Genomic DNA, 21,548 nt, shown 5'->3' on the forward strand with positions numbered 1-21,548 from the left:
TCCGTGCTTTTTTTTCTCACCAAAGACCAGACGTTGCTGCCGTCCTGCTGCTTGCCCTAATATAATTAAACATTTTTTGTTCAGTTACCGTTGGCCTATCGGATCAGAGATAGCAGATCCTCTCCAATCGAAGACACTCAAACTAGAAGCAGGCCGAATATTTTCTCGCGTACGACTAAGCCGTACACGTTTCTTGCAATTAAAATGAATAAAGCGCACCTTGAAGATCCCCAGGGGTTCATGCGAAAATGAGAACATAAATTTGTCATTCCGTCAGACAAACGGTCCAGTTGCGTAACCGAGTTGAAGTCATACTGTACGTACGATACATGTAATATGGGAAACAGGGAATGCAGACGAACATGCACGAAGTTCTTAACCATGTTGTCCAATTCATGTCGAACAATGGCCTGAAGCATCGCAATAATGGCTGGTGATAGATCGGTGAACGTCGCGTAAAAAGATGGCAGTACGAGGGCCTCGAGCTTGCTGTGGATGATGCTGATCACGTTGTGGGTGGTGCTTGGTTGGCGTGGATGATCCTCACAAGTCAAAATCATTAGACAGACGCGCGAATTGACGCCTAGTACAGCGGCTTCTAGCTTGTTCTAAGCAACGCTATGCGTTGATAATAATGTCAGAAGTGGTGAAGTTACAAAGAAGTATTCCGCAACGTATTATATAACAAAGTAAACCCTTTTCAGAATTTAAGATCATGTTAGATAATTGTGAGACTCGGAAAGCAAGGTTGGAAACAATAAGGAGCCAGCTAATAAAGTGAGCGTTTCGCTGCCTTGGCTTGGATTTCACTTTAGAACTAAAGAAAAATCATAAGCCATTCCACTCTGTGTAGGTGGATGACCAGCGAAGCTGCTTACACGCGACACAGACATGACACAGAGTGTTTAACAAAGGTACAAACACATTTACTGTCTTGATCGGTGGTCATAGTGAGGAAAGGTACGCACACACATTTATTGTCTTGACCGGTGATCATTATTTGTCTTTATCGGTGGACAATTGGTGTTTGCGGCCACTGGTGATGAAGGCACTCTCGCATCTATTCTTACCATCGCTCTGCATAGGCGCGTTGCTTCACGGGAGTCCGCACTACACGCGGCCTCCACATTACGACACAAGAGTAGTGAAATTCAAAATGAATAACGGCAACTTGTCTTTCTGGTTTGCTTGTATACCGCCACCACGAGAGAGTGGAAGGAAAGGAAGCTAGATGCGCAAGTGGTTGGAACGCCGACAAAGAGAGGGCGGTGTGAACGTAGACATGGCCGTCGCGTTTCGCACAGTGGCAAATCTTTCACAAACCTTTATTATATACCTGGGAGTCTACTCATCTTGAAAATGGTGCCTTTTGGTAACTAATAAACTCAAAATGCATATCCGAAGCTCGCCGACGAGCCAGCTGTAGAAGAAGACGACGACTAACGCGCGAGCAGTGGCACGAGCGCGTTCACGCCGACGATCCAGCTGTGGAAGAAGACGACAAAGACCCTGGCAGTGCAGGAGCGCGTCCGTGCGGCGCCTGAGGTTTTGCTTACGCACACAAAAAATGCACGGAACCCTAGCCATAAACAGCTTCGCTGTAATAACAATGTGCAATTCCACTCTGTGAAGGTGGATGACCAGCGAAGCTGTTTTGCACACGACACAGACATGACACAGAATTGATACGCGCTTGATATGGTAGCTCGCCTGGTGGTTGAACGCGACCGCTGAGGGGCCATGAGGGCGCTCGCTGGAGACCATTCAAGGCGTACTCGGCCATGCAGAAATTGACTTTGTGCGTGTGGTCTCCGTGCCGCGTTCATTAGAACAGCACTGGGCATCATGTATTTCTTGAGGTGGTGTGGAAAACTCGGCTTGTCGTGAATGAGTACTTAACTGGACTATCGAAATGTGGCAATGGTTGCGAAGGGTGGCTGATCCTCATGACCGGCGAGCCTTGGGACTCGCATTATCAAGGTCAGCCCAGCCACTCTGCGCACATTGGTTCTGTTCTGTTGGTTGTCGTCTTTACAAGTGTCGTGAGTGTGGAGGTCGTGGTTTGACGGCGAGTCGACGAAGTGACAGGACAGGCACGGTGAATCGCGGGTGGCCACTACTGCCATGCCGCTCACGCCACTGTACAGTGAGTACGTCTCAGCTGCGCTCAAGGCAGTGTGGCAGGACCCGAACTTTGAAAGGGCTTCGCTTTTGGTGACGCAAGTTCTGGGCACTGAATTGAAGCACTTTGAAAGTCGGTTGTAATGGTGATGGATTGAGTGTGAGGCGTGTCACCCTGGTGAAACGTGGTCTACTGAGGCAGCTCAGGAGACTCGGGACGTGCGGGTTGAGTAAGTACGGGACCTGGGCGCAGTCTTGGCTTACGCGTTTTTGGAAGGCGGTGCTGGGGAGACACTGGGAGCTGTACAAAAATAGGATGGGGGACCACAAGCTTGCCCATAGCGCGGTAGAAGTAACGGACCGTCAGTAGTAGTTGCCATTGGGGTAGTACTTCACGGAGCTGGTGCTGTGGCGGACGAATGTTCCTGGAGTTGTGGCTTGACGGCAGTGACAATGAGTCGCGGCACTGCCGGTTATGATAGGGCCAGCACGAAGGTCCGAAGTGTGTGGTAAGCATGTGGCCCTGGAGGTGGGACATCACCGCTCAGAACAGGCGTATCATAGCTACCATTATTTGATAATTAGTCTGCTGCGACGTGATGCTATGGAGGTAGAAACCAAGGAAGTTTAAAAATCACAGCATATCCACGAAGTGAATGATGATGAGCGGGCGAAGCACCGGGGGATCATTCTGGTAAACCACAGCTACGGACGAAAGATAAAAGAGAGCGCGCGTCGGGAACGAACGCCCTTGTGCAATGCAGCGCCCCTAACTAAGGACGAGAAAGAGAGCGCGCGTCGGGAACGAACGCCATTGTGCACCGCAGCGCACCTAGCTACGGACGAGAGAGAAAAACGCCGGAAGCGTTCTCCGGAAGCCAGCTTCCGGCTTCCGGAACCGGAAGTGGAACCGGAAGCGGAACCGGAAGTGGAAATAGAAGCGGAAGTCGGCTTCCGGTTATACTATACATATACATATATATGTATATATGCGTATACATACATAGTGGTCTCCATGCCAACCATTGATGATGATGATGATTTATTGGCAACCGCTTTGAAACGGGGCGGCGACAAATAGCCACCTAGCCTGCTTGATTTTATCAGGTATACTATACATGTTCTTCATCTAGCATGTTTGTATACCTCTCATTATTATTTTTCATTTTCAAAAATTTACCTTGTGCCGCTGCCTATGATTTTAAGAGATCAGGTCGTATCAATCTTTTCCCTGCTTTTTTTCCACCAGTACTCCAATCGTCTCTTGCTGATCTCTACGGCTGATCTGTTTATGTTTCCTTCCACTTTGAAACCAAGCGCTTCTGGGAGTGGCACGCTACCTACGGTTCTCGCTGGGTGGATCCCGTCGCATTCCATCAGGATGTGCTGAGTGGTTTCTGGATTTTTACTGCAGCATGTACATGTCTCATCTAGTTCCGAATATTTGTTGCGATATGTTTTCGTCCTTAGGCAACCGGCTCGAGCCTCAAATAGCAAGGCACTGCCCTTTGTGTTATCGTACAGATTTTCCCTTCTAATTTCTTCTCATTCTTGTAAATCTCCATTGTCCTTTTTGTGTCCATTCTTTGCATCCAATTCACGGTCTCTATTTCTCTCACTTTCTTTCTGATGACTCCTGGTTGTCTATTTGCAGTTTCGATTATCCTGTACTTGGTTGGCAACTTCCTTGACCTCTTCCTCCATTCTGTGTCCACGCTTTTCATGTAGAGATACTTGTGCACTTTAGCCGCCCATTTATTGTCATCGATGTTCCTGAGCCTTTCTTCAAAACTAATTTTGCTCTGTGCTTCTCTGACTTCAAAAGAGGCCTAACCCATGTCACCCTGCACTGCGCTCATTTGTGGTATTACCGTGGGCTCCCAAAGCCAACCGGCCTACCGATCTTTGGTTAACTTCCAAACCCGCCAATATATCCGATTTTAAGCATATAATGGCATTTGCGAATGTTAGCCCTGGAACTATTACTCCTTTCCAGATTCCACGCACCACCTCATACTTATTGTGGCCCCACAGTGCTCTGTGTTTCATTATTGCTGCATTCCGCTTCCCCTTTATTTTCAGATTATCTTGGTGGTTGTTTGAGTAATATTTTCCTTCGTTTACGTGTACGCCGAGGTACTTGTATTGCTTCACTATGGGTATTGCTGTTGAATTGACACCACGAAGTTACCAGAGCTACGGACTTACGCCATCTAGTGAACACTTCATAAAACTACAGGTGGCTACCACTTACGCCATCTATTGAGCAATTCATAAACTAGAGGTGGCTACATACTACTACTACTACAGAGGAGGGAACGACCCACACCCTAAGGAGCTTCGCCCCTAAAAAATGTAAACCTCCTTGGTACAAACACACCTCCAGTTTGATAAGCCAGATGGTAGGGCTTCCAGGTGGGCCCTTGGGGAGCTGCGGTGGTTCTTGGATGCAGTGCACGGAGGTTTCCTCTGGTCGGAGCGCCATAGTCATAGACAGGGCCAGGGTTTCGGCTGCCTCGGTGCTTATTGGGGCTCGGTGGAATAATTAGGAACGTGTTGTTGCATGGTCCGGTGTCACCACTGTGGCGCAGCAGGAAAAAGATACTGCCACGTTGATATTCGAGATCCAACTACTTAATTTTCTCTCCTCATGCGGTCGCTTCGCTTACGCCTTCGCGGACTTTGTCGTCGTTGGTGCGTCGGCACATCAACGCTGCGACACTTCTCTTGTATCTTTGATAGTGTACGGGAGTATCCGAGGTGTCCAGCGGTCGGCTCGTCATCTAGGGCAGCAGAACCTCTAGACGCACGCTGAGGGCACAAGAAGGTGGTTGGCGCGGACTAATGAGAAGTTCTTCTTTAAGAGTACGTGGTTTTGCTGGGAAAACGAGGACAATCCTCGCCTAATTCCATAAGAACAACGTTAGTGTGGCCTTCGAAGTACTCGATGAGGCTTTTTAGCTCCGGGTTTGCTCATTTCTGTTCAGCGACGTCGTCCGTGCTTATTGTTCCCAGGAAAGCGGCGGGTCACAGGGGGCGCGCAGTAGGCAGTCGGCATCAGAGTGCTTCCGTCCGGACTTGTAAGATGTCATATTCCTGGAGTCTAGGACTCCATCTTGTGAGGCGTCCTGAAGGGTCCCTTAAGTTTTCTAGCCAACACAAGGCATGATGGTTGCTTACGACTTTGAACGGCCTGCGGTATAGGTAAGGGCGGAATTTCGTGGTATCCCAAATGATGGCAAGGCACTCTTTTTCCGTCGTAGAATAATTGGAATCCGCTTTCGACAGCGACCGGCTAGCGTAAGCAATAAAACTTTTAAATCATTTTTCCTTTGCACTAGGACGGCGTCGAAGCCTAGGCTACTTGCGTCGATGTGAATTTTGGGGTCGGCGTCTTCACTGAAGTAGGCGAGTACCAGTGGTGAGTGCAGGCGCCATTTATTTAAGCTCTTCGAATGCTTCGATTCGCCGCGTTTCTCACTTGAAGTCGACGTCGGATTTTGTCTTTGACGAAGTGCCTGTAATATATTCACAGGCCACAGAATCTGCGCACTCCCTTCTTGTCGGCAGGCTGAGGAAAGTCAGCGATGGCAAATGTCTTCGGCGGCTCAGGACGGAATCCACATTTTCTGATGACGTAATCCAGGAACAGAAGCTTATTGTAAGCGAACCGACAGTTTTCCGGCTTCAGGGTGAGTACTCATGACTTGCTATCACTAGTCCGTTCACCTTGCTGTGGGCGCTGCGAGTTCACGGCAAACCCTCGCAGTCGTGCCAAGTCGCGGTATGGGCATCGGCGGCATAAATGGTCGGCTTCTCCACAGTGATATCAGAGCGGGTGGTAGGCTGGAGCGCACCAAATGTCTGTCTTCCTTGGGGCGTTGCCATGGCCGACGGGCGGTTGGGATGGCTGCACGGCGGCGGCGTCTGGCGACGGAATTGCGGCGGCTCCTGACGGGGGCGCGGAGGGGGAGTGTGATGCCGAGCGGCAGCGGCGTAGCTCAGCGCTTCTGGCTGAGGCTGCAGTGGTTCAGGGCCTCCTAACGACTGCTTGATCTCCTCGCGTAGCAGGTGGGTAATTGAAGACGTTTGAGGCTGTGATAAAAGGACCCACTTCTGAAGATCCTCCCGCACGACCACTGTGGTGGTCGAGCCCAGTCGTCGGTGCCCAGAGATTGAATTTCGGCGTAGTTTCTTGTAAGTGTGTGGCGGTTCAATTGCGTCTTCCGCATGTGGAGTGCATTCTCGATGCTGCTGGCCTCACGTAGCAACTCTTCGACAGTCTCGGTGGTTTCCGTATCATTCCGGCGAAAAGTTCTTGCTTCACACCACGCATGAGTAGGAAAGCTTTATTATCCTCGGACACTTCTGGGCATGGTGGAAAAGACGGTTGAATTTCTTTCGTAAAGATGACAAAGTTCTCGTTAGGTAGCTGCATGCGGGCTTCCAGTAGAGCTTCGGCCCTTTCTTTTCTGACAACGCTCGTGAAGGTCATAAGGAAATTATTGCGAACCAGATTCCACGTTGTAAGAGTGGACTCCCGGTTGTCGAACCAAGTCCTCATGGCATCCTTCAAGGAGAAGTATACATGACGCAACTTATTTGCAGTGGTACAGTTGTTGAAGACTGAGATCCTTTCGAAAGTCTTGAGCCATGTTTTCGGCTCCTACGATGAAGCGTCACGGAAGGTAGCCGGCTCCCTGGGTTGCTTCAGTGCGATGGCTGCAGGGGATGCTGCATACGTCATCGTGACAGTTGACTTTCTCACGATCTTTTCTGTCGGCTCAGGCAGAAGTCCGTTCTCCGGCGGCAATTGTTGTAGCCTGGGGCTAGCTCGCTGGTCCGTGGTGACGTGGTTGATGCCCTGGCGGTTCTGGCTTGGATCGCGGCCGGTTCATGAATGCAGAAGCACCTCCACCAAATGTCCCGTTGTAGTGATGGTCATGAACGCAGTACCAAAACTGTGAACAACGAAACCAACTCTTTATTAGGCGAACTTGTGCCCCTAAAGGCAATTGGCATTCAAAGCAGAATAGTAGCGGCGAACACAGTCGGCGATCTTCGAAAATCTTCTCTGCGGGTTCAGCGCGTCGGCTTTTATACACCACTCAGTGGAATCGCTTGTTCTCGAGTGGCTCCAGAAAGTAGTACCCAATTCACGTCGTGCATGCAATTAGATTGCAAAAGCTTTGGTGACAACAGCCAACGGATAGAACTATCGATAACATTCTAGAAACTTTCGATACATGCAGGTGCGTCCAGCGTCGAGCGAAAGCGTTTAATATTTGTTAACCGGTTATAAGTGGTGACCGAAGAAAGAAAAGGACGTATGCGTTTCAATATTGCAGAATGACTTGAGTAAGCGCTGCTTTAAGAGTCGTTTTTCTATCGGTAATAAAGCCGTATGGAGCACCTTGTCGCAGCAAGATATTCCCGATAAAATATTTGCTACTTCTGCCGCACTGCCTTTGGGCTGGGCTTTCGTTTCGGCGTAGAGGGTAAGGTAGTTGCGTCCATGACGACCATCCCATTCGATGTCACCAGGCCGCTACCTGTTGCCGCAGTGCCGACCGTACACCGGCCCAGCCCAGGGCCTGTCCGTAAGCCCATATGCGCAAAACTAAAAGCAGCAACCGATGGAGGTGCTGCACGTCTAAATACCGAAGATCCTCCGCCGACGACGCTTCAAGGTCTATCTCGACGACTTAGCAACGACACGTCGCCATCCCGACGAAGCCCCGAAGCCAGAAATACGCCGACAAAAGAAGACCTGACGACGTGACGTACGAGACGTACGAGCCACAGATCAACGCGACGCAGCCGTGATCCAACGCCAAGACCTAAATTCAAAGCAAAACGAAGAACTACCGACTTTGACGTGTTTAACGATGGCCAAACGTCATGGCCTTCGACACAGGCACCGACTACTCTGTCGTCATTCGAGAGTTTACCGTCAAGCTCAGGAAAGTAACGACTGCTTGGGAAGGCCCCCAAATCCGGACAGCTGGATGACACGTGATAACACTGATATGAATTTGCACGGCAAAAATTACCGTTCACGACAGCCCCTAACCCACACCTCCACCAGATGTCACGTTGTAGTGACAGTGAAGAACGCAGTAGAAGAACTGTAAATCACGAAGCAAACTTTTTATTGGCCGAACCTGTGCCCACAAAAGCAAGTGACATTCGAAGTACAACGCTAGTGGCGTGCACAGTCGGCGATCATCGAAATCTGCAGATGAAGCGCATCGGCCATTTATACATGACTCGTTGGAGGTTGCAGCCTAATCTGGTGACCGCGTGCCTTCCAGAAAGTACTAGAAAATTCACCTTTCACGTACAGTCAGATTACAAAAGCTTTGGTGACAACAGCCAAAGGATATAACTATCGACAACATTCGCGAAACTTCCTATACACGCCAATATGCACCGAGCGATAGCGTTTAACATTCGTTAGCCGGTGAAAAGCGGTCACCGGAGAAAGATAAAGAAGTACACGCGTCATTATATTGCATGCTTTAATTGCTCGTAAAGCGTGTGCAGTGTTCGCTTGATTACGGCTGTTCTATGTTCGGAGCACTTTAGGGGCCCGGGCTGTCGGCGTCTAATGAATGAATGAATGAAATAAACTTTATCGAAAGGTCCTGAGAGTCTTACAGGATCGTCGACCCCTATGAAGTGGGTTTCTCCCCCGACGGGACCGGGAGCCGAGGCGGCGGCGGCGTCCTGGACTCGCTGGACTGCCCAGAGTTGACGAGCGAGTTGGTCGCTCCTGATGGCTTGATCGAAGTTATTCTTTTCTTCCTCAAAGTCGGGGTGAGCTCGCGAGCACGGCCAGAGAAGGCGGAAGACGTTTAAAGGTGAATAACAGCTATCGCAGTAAGATCTGTCGTAAAGCTCAGGTAGGTAGTGGTGAAGTCTGTTTTGTGTAGGGTATGTATCTGTAACATGCGCAGAGTGACCGCTTGAGTCCGATTGAGGCTGCGGTGTAGAAGTCGGTAGTGTTTAGTGATTTCGTGGTATATGGAGGGGGCGTCGCGATTCGTGGGTGGGTCGATCAGGGGAGCGGTAAGGGCTCACGCTGCCCCGTGCGCAACCTCATTGAGATTGAGCAGTCCTTCCACTTTCTATCTTAGAAGGGCTGGAAATCAGTAGACGATGTGACGGTTAATAGGATTACTTGTGAGGATTGAGCTTGGGTGCAGACCGTACACCTTTGAAAGGCCCTGACCGCTGTAATCGAGTCGCTCTAGACGTGGGTGAGGTTGTGTTCCGCGAGGGCCAGAGCGATCGTGACCTGTTCTGCCGTCTTCCGATCTCCGGGCGGTGGTGGATGCCGAATTGGCGGCGTCGCCACAGCCGTTTACCACCGTCGTAACGAAATCCTTGTTCCCGGTGTACGCCGCCGCATATACGAAGGCGGAGCAGTCCGGAGTCCTATGGGCTTGTGAGAGAAGACACTTTCCCCTGGCCGTCATCTTTCCTTGTTTTCTGGATGTACCTTTCTGGGGCTAAGTATGATCGTGATCTTGTTGCCAAGGTCCCTAGGGATGTCCACGTGGTCCTGCTTCATAAGGGTCGGGTCGTGGCCCAATTTGGCCAAGATATCCTGGCGGGCCAGTGTGCCTGATAGTCTGACGAGCTTGCACTGTGCCTCTGCGATTTCATCGATGGTGTTGTGAATGCCGAGCGCAGCGAGCTTGTGCCAAGGGACTGTTTAGTGACTTTACACAGTTGTGCGTTCAGCTTCACTTTTTCTGTTCTAGTGCAACTGAGCATGGCTGCCACGTACGCAAAGGGAGAGGTGACGAAGCTTGGACGAGTTTTGTTAGATTGTGTTCCCTTAAGCCCATGTGTCCGTTGGCTATTCGTCGGATCAAACCCAATGCGTTTTTCGTTCGGCCAACCAGTTTTTGTACCGTGATGGTGTTGCTGTGTTTTATTGCGATAGCAATTATATGGACACTCAAAAGCAGATTTCTGCCGTCGGCGTCGCCGTCGCCGTCGGCGTCGCCGTCGCCGTCGCCGTGAGGTTCCGTATGACGTCAATGGAGATGAAATCGTGGCCGCGCGCCGCCGAACGCTGTATGTGCGAGTGAAAGGGCGCGAGGGACGCGCTCTTTCACGGGGAGTGAACGCACGGCGGAGAACAAACGCGCGTTCTGCGCCGTGCTTCCTTAAGGGCTGCAGAAGTAGGCGTCTCTTTCCTCCTTTACAATCACCATATATGTAGAGCAAACGCGCCTTCTTCCGATGCGCGAGAGGCCGTGGGGGAGGGGGGGGAAGGGGGAGGGAAGGGAGGCGACGTTTAGCTGCGGCACCAAGTGCCTATTTATATCAGAGGCTCCGGCAACAGTCACCAACGCCGCACGCATTTTGAGCGAACGCGGGCAAAATGCCGACGGCGTCGACAACAGTTCGGCGCGTTGCCGGTGCTGCTGCATGTCCAAGTTTATACAGCTGATAAAGCTAATATCATTACTCCGTATATCTCTCTACAAATTTGCTATCGCAATTTATGCTTCACCTTTCAGGTGAAACTGCGACAACTTTTTTCTTTGATCGTTAGTCGCAGGATTCGGATGTGGCTGACGTTCGGAATGGCGGTGCCCGTGCTGGTTTGGACCGTGATGTCCTGATTGAAGTCGTTGTTAGTGGAGTAAGGTCTCCTACCCTTATGAACAGGGCGTCGCATGAGGAGCTCCGACTTGGCCGGCGAGCATCCGAGGCCAGCGAGGACCAGATACTCCTCCACCACGAAGACAGCTTCCTGTACTCTGTCCTGAATTATGCCCGGTCAGTGTTGTCAGGTCCGACGAGGTGGCGTAGCCAAAAGCTAGAGAAGTGGTAGCCCAAATGTAGCCAAACAGAAAAAAAGTGCAACATATTTCGTAGCCAAATATAGCCATTTTATTGCGATAGCAATTATATGGACACTCAAAAGCAGATTTCTGCCGTCGGCGTCGCGGTCGCCGTCGCCGTGAGGTTCCGTATGACGTCAATGGAGATAAAATTGTCGCCGCGCGCCGAACGCTGTATGTGCGAGTGAAAGGGCGCGAGGGACGCGCGCTTTCACGGGAAGTGAGCGCACGGCGGAGAATAGACGCGCGTTCTGCGCTGTGCTCCCTTAAGGGCTGCAGAAGTAGGCGTCTCTTTCCTCCTTTACAATCACCACATATGTACAGCAAACGTGCCTTCTTCCGACGCGCGAAATGCCGTGGGGGAGGGGAGGGGAGAGGGAGGGAAGGGAGGCGACGTTTAGCTGCGGCACCAAGTGCCTATCTATATCAGAGGCTCCGACAACAGTCACCAACGCCGCACGCATCTTGAGCGAACGCGGGCAAAACGCCGACGGCGTCGACAACAGTTCTGCGTGTTGCCGGTGCTGCTGCATGTCCAAGTTTATACAGCTGATAAAGCTGCTATCATTACTCCGTATAGCTCTCTTCAAATTTGCTATCGCAATTGATGCTTCGCCTTTCAGGTGAAACTACGACAACTTTTTTATTTGCAATTTTATTTGTGTATACATTTTCACAGTCGACTACAGCAAACCTTTTTTGCACAACCCGTCGTAACAAAATGTCCGTGCCGCCGGGACGGTCGGCATTTTACATCAACAACAGCGACATCATGCTTCACAAGAACACTTTTTGATTGGGCTCGGAAGCTCTCAAGTTCCAGCGAATCACCGCAGAAGGTGAAATCACTGCTTTTATTTTATGATAGATAGTACTAAGTTATTATTTTTGGTTATTTACAGTAACATTAACTACAAACTCTGCTTTATAGCTGTCATGAATGCAAAATAATGTTTAGCATCATCAATCTCTCCCGTCATCTGTGCCTACGGCGTAGAAGTTCAGCTGTCCAGCGATCTGCGACGGCGACGTGCTCACGGCTTCTTTTTTGAAGAGGTAAAACAAGTCTTTCGCGCTACGATATCTCGCGGTATTTGTCGCATTGTTCTATCTTGTTTTCTCTTTTTTGTTTTATTGCGATAGCAATTATATGGACACTCAAAAGCAGATTTCTGCCGTCGGCGTCGCCGTCGCCGTCGCCGTCGCCGTGAGGTTCCGTATGACGTCAATGGAGATGAAATCGTGGCCGCGCGCCGCCGAACGCTGTATGTGCGAGTGAAAGGGCGCGAGGGACGCGCTCTTTCACGGGGAGTGAACGCACGGCGGAGAACAAACGCGCGTTCTGCGCCGTGCTTCCTTAAGGGCTGCAGAAGTAGGCGTCTCTTTCCTGCTTTACAATCACCATATATGTAGAGCAAACGCGCCTTCTTCCGATGCGCGAGAGGCCGTGGGGGAGGGGGGGAAGGAGGAGGGAAGGGAGGCGACGTTTAGCTGCGGCACCAAGTGCCTATTTATATCAGAGGCTCCGGCAACAGTCACCAACGCCGCACGCATTTTGAGCGAACGCGGGCAAAATGCCGACGGCGTCGACAACAGTTCGGCGCGTTGCCGGTGCTGCTGCATGTCCAAGTTTATACAGCTGATAAAGCTAATATCATTACTCCGTATATCTCTCTACAAATTTGCTATCGCAATTGATGCTTCACCTTTCAGGTGAAACTGCGACAACTTTTTTTTTCGTCCAATTAGCTTGTGCCTGATTAGCTGGGACACACACTACCTATATAGTGTCACTTTACATCAACTTGGCCGGCATGTTAGGTCTCTCGCACGCCATGAACATGCGTTAAAAAAAAGGGACAGGCAACAGATAGGCCACTCACTGTCTGAATCGGTGTAAGCGGCGCTTTAAAACGTTACTGCGCAAACCGGCACACTAATGTAAGAAGCACGCAGTCGTTTTCGGTGACGAGCACGTCCCGAACTACCTCGCTCGAAAGGGTAAAAGCCGCGATGGCGCACAAAGAGCAATGGTAAACAACAAATTGATAACAGTGTTAATGCTGTGAAAACGGGTTACTGGCAAAAAGCAAACCATGGTGATGGCTAATAAAGTTTTAGAATAGGGGCCCCAAAGAGAAATTTGCGGGTGTTAGCGTTGGGGCATGCAGGAATGAAGAGTTTTGGAATAGGCATTTTGCGTTTGCCGATTGCGTGTTGCGTTTGCAGCGTCACTATGGCGTCAAAGAAAAGCTGTTATAAATATTAAAATAAAATATACCATTTCATGATAAGAAAATTAATTTAGACTTTCGTATTTCCGCCTTTAATTACAATTTAGAACGTATTCCATTAGCAGCGTGAACCTTGTAGCGCTTTACCAACCAACTTTACGCACCTTCACCCAGCCAAGTCAATCCGTGATAGGCCTACGAGCCATGAAATGGACAATTGAATTCGGAATCAGTGGCGTATAATGAATCAATCTTCATTACACATGCCAGTTGAGAGAAAGCGATAACCGCAATCACTTCTTCTAGCGTACGAACTTTACGCATTACCACGAATCGAGCCCAGTTTTGTGTTAGGTTAGAGCCGTCGCTTCAATGGGCGCCGCCATGATAATTGACGAAAGCTTTTGGGGCAGCTTTTGGGGATCCAACTAAATCGCTGAAATAGTGTGCCCGACGCTAAACCTAAACACAGTTTCCGTCTTGCGCATGCGCAGTGGCTTCGACGCTATTTCTTTGGGCCCCAATACGTTAGAGGCCCCTATTCTAAAGCTCTAATAATTGCTGGGGTTTTACGTGCCAAAACCACGATATGATTGGGAGGCATGACGCAGTGGGGGACTCCGGATTAATTTTGGCCACCTCGGATTCTTTAACGTACACCTAAGTACACGGGTGTTCCTGCATTTCGCCTTGATCGAAATGCGGCCGCCGTGGCCGAGCATCAAACCCGCGTCCTCAAGACAGCAGCACGACACCTCACAAGCTAACACGGTGGGTGAAGTTCATGTGACGGGGTGCACTGATGTCATCGTGACAAACATGTTTCGATATTAGCAGAATGAGTTTCTGCATCCGTGACGTTACGGACAAAACATCTAGAAGTAAGATCACCAGAACCCACCTTTGGCTCGGGGTCTTGCTCCCATTCTATTTTATACGTTCTCGCATATTTGGCCCATTTCCCCATGTTTGGCTTCTCCTCTCTGAGGAGGATCCGATCTTACGTCGAGCCCATCGAAATTAATCTCGAATCTAAGCACGAAGAAAAATTCATCTAGCTGGAAAAGGAAAATGGCAGTAAGGCTTCGCACCAGAAACGTGGATTAGGTCGAAAGCTGTGCCCGGCGCGATACTTCATCCGGAAAACATGGTCATGAACAACACACTAGAGCGTGTCATCCACCCGTGCTTCCCGTCTTTCATGTCGGCGCCACGATCGCCCGACGGCCCCGAACCTATGTTATTGCTCTCCCTTCCTAAGCATAGCCACGTTAGTAAGTACAGTGTGTTGTGAAAAACCCACTACTCCCAGGTTCATCCCGATGCCCGGGGATCATGTGCCTAACGGTCAAGCAGGGTGTAAGTTTAAGTGCATCAAAGATCAAAGCCACCGGCTCAGACAACGTCGCAGAGAGGGAAGGAAAGGCGGGTGGGGGGGGGGGGTCATTTCGCGCACGCACATACGCTCAGCCACGTGGCCGGCTCAGCCAGCTAAAACACAGCCTTCGAGATTTGCTTCTACTCGATCAGAGCCACCTCTGGAGCATGGATTAGGGTGCGACTTATAGCCCAAACACAGCCAAGTCGCAGATTTTCAGTAGCCCAAATATAGCCACATAGCCAACTCGTCCAAGTCGACGCCACAAAAGTTTTCCCGTAGCCCAATTTGGCTATATATAGCCAAACCTGGCAACACTGTGCCCGGCATGCCTTTAGTGGCCCACAGGGTTATATCGTCAGCATAATAGGTGTGTTCGATGCCGTGAATCTGATTGAATCTGTCGGCCAACCCGCCATAGCCAAGTTGAATAGCATGGGAGAGATGACTGAACCCTGCGGGGTGCCTCTGTCGTCAAGTGTGAGCTCGTCCGAAGCCAGGTCGGACAGGCTCAGACAGGCTCCTCAGGTGGCTGTCCTGTCGTGAAGAAACGATTTTACGTAAGCGTGGAACTTGCATCCGAGGTCGAGTGGGGATATCGTGTCGGCGATGAACTTGTGGGACAAGTTATCGAAGAACTTTTCTAGGTCCAGTCCCAGGATGGCCTTGGCGTTCCTGATCTGGTCATCGATTATTTGGTGCTTAATGAGTGCAATGGCATCCTACGTGGAGAGTCTCGGTTTTAACCCAATGAGGGTGTGTGGCAGGGCGCCGGCGTCTTCCAGGTATCTGGAGATCCTGTTGTGCACGACGTGTTCCATCGCTTTGCCGAGGCAGAAGGTAAGCGAGATAGGCCGGAAGTTCTCGATTCCGCCCGGCTTGTTATGCTTGGAGATTACGACCGCCATGGCAGCTTTCCAATCCTGCGGCACTACGCCCGTGTCCCAGACTTCGTTGAAGAGGTCCGTCAGAAACCGTATCGAGCTGTCGTCCAGGTTTCGGAGCGACTTGTTCGTGATGCCATCTGGCCCGGGGGCGGACCTTCCGTTCAGGTTGTAAAGAACGGATCTCACCTCCTCGACCATGATGGGTTCGTCCAGGTGGGGATTTTCCGTGCCCGTCTACAGGGTTGCGGCCGTCCATGCCCGATTGCCAGACAGCAGCGGCATGTATTTGCGTGCCAAGTTATCCATGATTTCCTTCTCCGTGGAACTCTCGAGTTCTTTCTTGATGATCTTGTCCGATTCTTTGGACCTACCGTTTTTGGTTTGAGCTTTATTGAGGAGGTTCTTGGAGAGGTTCCACGTCTTTGTCGAGGTCATGGTGCCGTCCGCCTTCGCGCAGACTTCGTCCCATTGTTGGTTGGATAGAACAGCGCAGTGTTGTTCTATGTTCTTGTTAAGGTCGAAGGTTTTCTTCCTGAGGCGCCTGTTGAGTCTCTGCGTTTTCCATCCCCCCAGCAGGGCCGCTTTCGCTTCGATAAGGTGTGCCAATCTGGCGTCCATGTCTTCCGTAGGTTGGTCCGTTTCGACCTCCTTCGAGGCACTTTGCACATCCTCCTTCAGCTCCCGCGCCTATTGTTCGAGCAAGCCAGGTGTTTCGGTTCGCGCTTCGCGTTTCTGTCTGAATGCGTCCCAATCGGTGTACCTCCACTTTCGCGGGGGGTGCTTCAAGACCTCCAAGACGGGAAACGTGACTTCGACAATGTAGTGGTCGCTGCCAAGATCGTCGCCGGTGCTCAGCCGGGTTGCCCCTTCGGCGTTCAATAGGAAGGCTAGGTCCGGAGTGGTATCTCTCGAGACCTAGTTGCCTGTTCTGGTGGTGTGGACAGCGGATGTAATCAGGGCAAGCCGCAACTTGTCCGTGTTCTAGGCCAAATTTCGACCTTTGGCGCTGGTGGCGCCGTAGCCCCACCCTTTGCGGGGGGCATTAAAGCTACCGGCAATGACTAGGGGGTTAAGTCCGGTTTTGTCCCTGGCCTTCCTCAGAATTTTTCGGAAGTTTTGATTCTTGTGCCTCGGGCTACTGTAGAGATTCAGGACGAATACGCTCTTCACTTTCTTTCCTCTTGGGTGCACTTCTATTAGTAAGTGTTCGCACCTGTTCGTTGGTTTGCTCCTGTCGATGTCTACCCACGCTAGCTTGTTATTAACGAGAGTGACGAGACCGCTGCATCCCTTTACGGGGTGTACCGTCACTGCCTCGTAGCCCGATAATGTAGGGGATTCTTTGTTGGTTTCCTGTACGAGAATGATGTCCGGCTTGTCCGGAGAGTGTTTAATGTGTTGCTGCAGCACCGCTTTTTTGTTCCGATATCCGCGAGAATTCCATTGCCAAATAACAAGTTTGTCTTGCCTGACGTGCTTTTGTGTAGGCCTGTTGGCCCGGGGGCAGTCGTTAGTGCCCTCCATCTTAAATCCTTGTTGCGGCCGCGTTGGTGACGGGACTGGTAAGTAGGCTGCTGCCTGCGGGGTGTCTCCTGATGTTAGGGGGGTTCATGGGTGATGTCGGGTGTGTGTTGATGACCCTTTCGGGTGACTCCGGTGCAGTGGTCTTTTCTAAAGCGTCGATACTGCGAGCGGAGGTTTCATAGAGTTGACTAGTCTATTGTGACCTTTCTTGATTGATTCCGCATCGAATCCCATCGGCGACATGGCGCTGAGAAATTGATATAGCTTATTCTCGAAGATTTTAGGAAACGGGTCATTGTCGCCCGACTTTTTCTTGCGTTTCTTGGCTCCGGTCGTCTTTGGGGTAACCGGGGTCTCGTTCTCTGAAGCTCCCTCGGCTGCCGGGTGTGTCGGGATGGGTGTGTTATTCGTCATGCTGATGTCGGCATCGTGGTCCGCCTCTTTGAATTTGTTAACTTGTTGTTCGAGCGCTTTCTTTTCATTCTCTATTCTAGTGATGGTATGCCTAAGCTGGGCGTTTTCGTTTTCGAGTATCTGCAGCCTTTTAAGGATTTCGTCTAGCGCTTGAGCCTCTGGCCGCGCGTCTAATGTGTCATTTGTCATGTCATGCTCAGAAAACACAAGCGCAAAACTGGGCGCGAACATACCAATACCAGTGCAGAACCAGGTAAAATTAAACTAACTAGATTCAGAATGATATAAAATACCGGAATACTCACGAAATAATGGAATTATTGAACAGAAATACCTTAAAATCGCTTCTAACACGCCCGGCTGAGAGCGGCGCAGCGCAAGAGAGGGCGCCACCAGCGCACAAGTGGAAGAATTCCACTCGCCGCGCCGTTGCTCCAGCGTCCAATCAGCGCGCTACATCTTGTAGGAGAGGAGGAGCGCGCCTAGAAAAGCCGTTCCGGCACTCCGGGACGCTCTTTCTCTCCATGGACGCCGAGCAGCAAGCACGTTTGGAGCGACAGCGGGCGCTCGCCCGTGAAAGACTGCACCGACGCATCGCTGAACAAGCGGTGCGCTCCCGAGAAGCTGAAGTTGGGGCCGTATCGTGAAACATTCCACTTCGGCGAAATTTCTTTTTTCGCTTTCAGGCGCGCGCTGATTGGCTGGTTGAGTAAAATTTAATGACGTTGGGCTCAACCAGCCAATCAGCTCAATCAATTTAGCTGAAACAGTGAATCATCGCGCGCCTGAAGGCGAAAAAGAAATTTCGCCGAAGTGGAACGTTTCAGAATACGGCCCTTGCTCGCCAGCGCACGCAAGCTAATCCCAACATCGTGAAAAGAATAGCTAAACGCAAGTTAAACACAAGGGAAACACGGGCGAATCACAGCTCCGCACTTCCCCAGCTTTCACGCTAAGTGGAACTGCATTACCGCCGAGCTTACCATTGCGTTTGAAACGTTGCGAGGCAAATCAAAAATTTATTGTGATTGTTTTTTAATTATACATGTTTGTTTCGTGCCTGAAACTTGTCACTGTCTATCACTAGTGTACCGGAATTTCTTGCGCCGTTTTAGCCTCAGAATAATAACTTGTAAAAAGGGAGTTACCCCATACGTGTCCTTTGTTTCTTTGGCCTTTGGTCACTTTAACCGAGGTATATTACCTACGTACATTAAGACTTTTATTTTGAAGCAAGACGCGCATATTGGATTACCCAATGTGTGTTAGTCAAGAGAGGGGTAACCAAATGACCTCTTGTTAAGCTTTCGGTGCAGGGAGTCGCGTTTTGAGAACCAGCACCACCACTACCACCACCAACAGCACCCAAGTACCCAGACATTCCATTTTGGAACGCCCTGTGGATATGGTGAATCCCGAGACCAATATGGAAAATCCAAGTGTGTCGGGGCTCATCATTGACGATGTACTTACCTTCTGCATGGCCTGGTGGAGCGTGACAAATGCCGGCTCGAGTTTTTCCGAAATCATCTTGCGCGACGCATGCACCACTGCCACTGGGCCGTCAGTGCACAGGGCGTCGCCTTGGCAGTGCTCTCCGCGGAAGTTCCAGCGGCACGTGAAGGTGAATATCCCTTGCGGGTATCGAGTGAACAGGATGTTCAGCAAGTCCTGGTCCGCAAACGGAATGCGGCCCTCGAACTCCCGCTTGAGCTCCAGCAGACGGCGCTCGATTCCGAAGGCACGCATGCGTGTTAGGTTCATCATCAGCAACCCAGCATTTAACGCTGCACCATTGAACAGGAAAGAAAGAGGAATATGAGGAACCTTGTCGTAAGAAAATGATTACACATAGACGCATTGCACATGGTCATCGTGCTTCCAATTTCCCTATTCAAATGCACGTAAAACGCAGGAATGCTTTCCTGAGACGACGGTCGGACTCATTTCGATGCAGTTTGTTACATTTGAGAGAAAACCTAATTCTAGTGCCTCTAACGAAGAGAACTTTGATTTCGAACTGGTTTTTACAAAAGTTGTCTGAAATCGGTAGGTCAAAAGTGAATGGAAGCACGAAGTTTACAATTCGTAACTCCGCCCCCCCCCCCCCCCCCAAAAAAAAGGGAAATCGCAATTCGGTAAAGTGACCCTTGGTATTGCCGATGACCTTCTCACAATTTTATTGTTGTATCTCAAAGCGTAGTACAATATATACATCAATTAGTCCGGTATAGATCTTTTGTTAAGTGCAGTTTATATATAGAGCCGCGACATGTCTTTTTGTTGCTAAGTTAGGCAATTGTAACCTTTATAGCTCTTCTTGTAATTTTGCCATTCACAAGGATACCTGTAAAACAACCGCCAGCATACATTAATAATCGGCTTCTCACAGTTACCAGATTTTAACTTCCACATGTAAATGCAACCCACCACGTCAGCTTAGTACCTATCCCGTTGCTCTGATGAGCTCCACTTCGCGGGTTCAATCGCGGCCGCGGCCACCGCATTTAGATGGGGGCGAAATGCAGAAACGCAAGCGTATTTAGACCAAGGTGCACTTTAAACTACTCCAGGGGGTCAAATTTAGCCCAGATTCTGTTGTCGTCACACTATCGTCTTCATATAGTTGTCATGCTGTTAAGTGCGGAGCACATTAGGGGCCCGAGGTGTCGGCGTCTAATGTGTCGTGTCGTCACGTTCAGTAAACACAAGCGCAATACAGGGCCAAAACATGCCAATACCAGCGCAAAACCAGGCAGAATTAAACGAAATAGATTTAGAATAACATAAAATACAGGAATTAATCGAATTATTCGAATTAATTATCAGAAATTTGGTAAAATCGCTTCCAACACGCCCGGCTGATGCCGGCGCAGCGCAAGAAAGGGCACCATCACCCCACAAGTGGAAGGATTCCGCTCACCGCGTCGCCACTCCAGTGTCCAATCAGCGCGCGACATCTGGCAGGAGACGAAAGGCGCGCCTAGAAAAGCCGTTCGCGCGCTCAGGAGCACTGTTTGCCGCCATGGACGCCGAGCAGCAAGCGCGCTTGAAGCGACAGTGGGCGCTCGCGCTTGAAGCGACAGCGCCGATGAAGGGCTCATCAAGCGGTGCGCGCCCGAGAAGCTGAAGTTGCTCGCCAGCGCAGGCAAGCTAATCCCAACATCGTGAAGGCCCAAACGCCGTTGCTCGCCAGCGTCACAAGCTGCCCGCCAGTCGACAGCGTCGCCACGAGATAAACACAGGATAAAACAAGATAAACACAAAGGAAACATCAGCCAATAGCTGCTCCGAACTTGCCCAGCTTTCCCGTTCAGTGGAACTGCATTACCGCTGAGTTTACCACTGCATTAGCGCCATTTTTTTTGTTTTTTTCTGTGTGTAGCGCGCACACCCGTACCGCTGAGTAGAGCGAAGAGAAGAGACGCCAAGCAGGTAGCGGTGTGCGAGAGGGCGCGCGGGAAACGCTGCGCATATAAAGCCCCTATATTTATAAAAGTAGCGCCATTCTTAGATCTTGCCGCCACCGCGCTCACCCCGGCGCTTCCTCCTCGCCCTCTCTTAGTCGCCTCCTGTCGCCCCAGCCTCCTCCGCTCCCCCATTGGCCAATCCGTGTCACGTGGAAGTTCGCGTCGCACTTTTGTATATTTTTTTTCTTTCCAGCGTGCTCCGACTGCCATTCTCGAGCTTCTGTGACGAAAGTGCTGTACGCACAAACGGATCAAACGTGTTAGGGACAAGAACTTCGTTGTAATGGCATGCTGCTGCGCCTTAAGTTGCCGCAACCGACAAGGCGAGGGCAAAAGGCTTTTTTTTGTTTACCATCCGGCGTGCGCAAACGCTTGTTGCACACTTGATATTTGCGCCTGTCGCATCGTCGCATTGCTACTTCCAAAACGGCATTATTAAGACCAGTTACTGACTGACGAAGCAAAATCGCGCCTCAAAAACGTCTCCGCAGGGCGCGATCGAAGTTTTCCTCGGATTTCCTCTGGTAGCGCGTTAGCTGTCGTCTGCCACGGCAGACCCGACGCAGGCGGCGCCACTGTCGATATCGCGCCTCGAGCGCGATAGTGGAACGGAGGAGGAGGGAAGTGGATGGCGCTACTTTTATAAATATAGGGGC

General features: G+C 50.6%; 1 protein-coding gene across 7 annotated transcripts in view; it reads right to left on the reverse strand.

Annotated features, from left to right (window-relative positions):
• Positions 1 to 21,548, reverse strand: part of LOC119458271 (glucoside xylosyltransferase 1) — a 364,373-nt gene that overhangs the window by 3,344 nt on the left and 339,481 nt on the right. For 5 of the 7 annotated variants that reach the window (XM_049670974.1, XM_037720106.2, XM_049670971.1 and 2 more), the window contains exon 5: positions 18,896 to 19,209. The exons of the other annotated variants lie outside the window; for them this stretch is intronic. In XM_049670974.1, coding sequence (XP_049526931.1) covers positions 18,896 to 19,209 — 314 coding nt within the window. The remainder of the gene's footprint in view (positions 1 to 18,895; positions 19,210 to 21,548) is intronic. 7 annotated transcript variants of the gene reach the window in all.

Source organism: Dermacentor silvarum, chromosome 7 (assembly GCF_013339745.2).
Source record: "Dermacentor silvarum isolate Dsil-2018 chromosome 7, BIME_Dsil_1.4, whole genome shotgun sequence".
NCBI lineage: Eukaryota > Metazoa > Arthropoda > Arachnida > Ixodida > Ixodidae > Dermacentor > Dermacentor silvarum.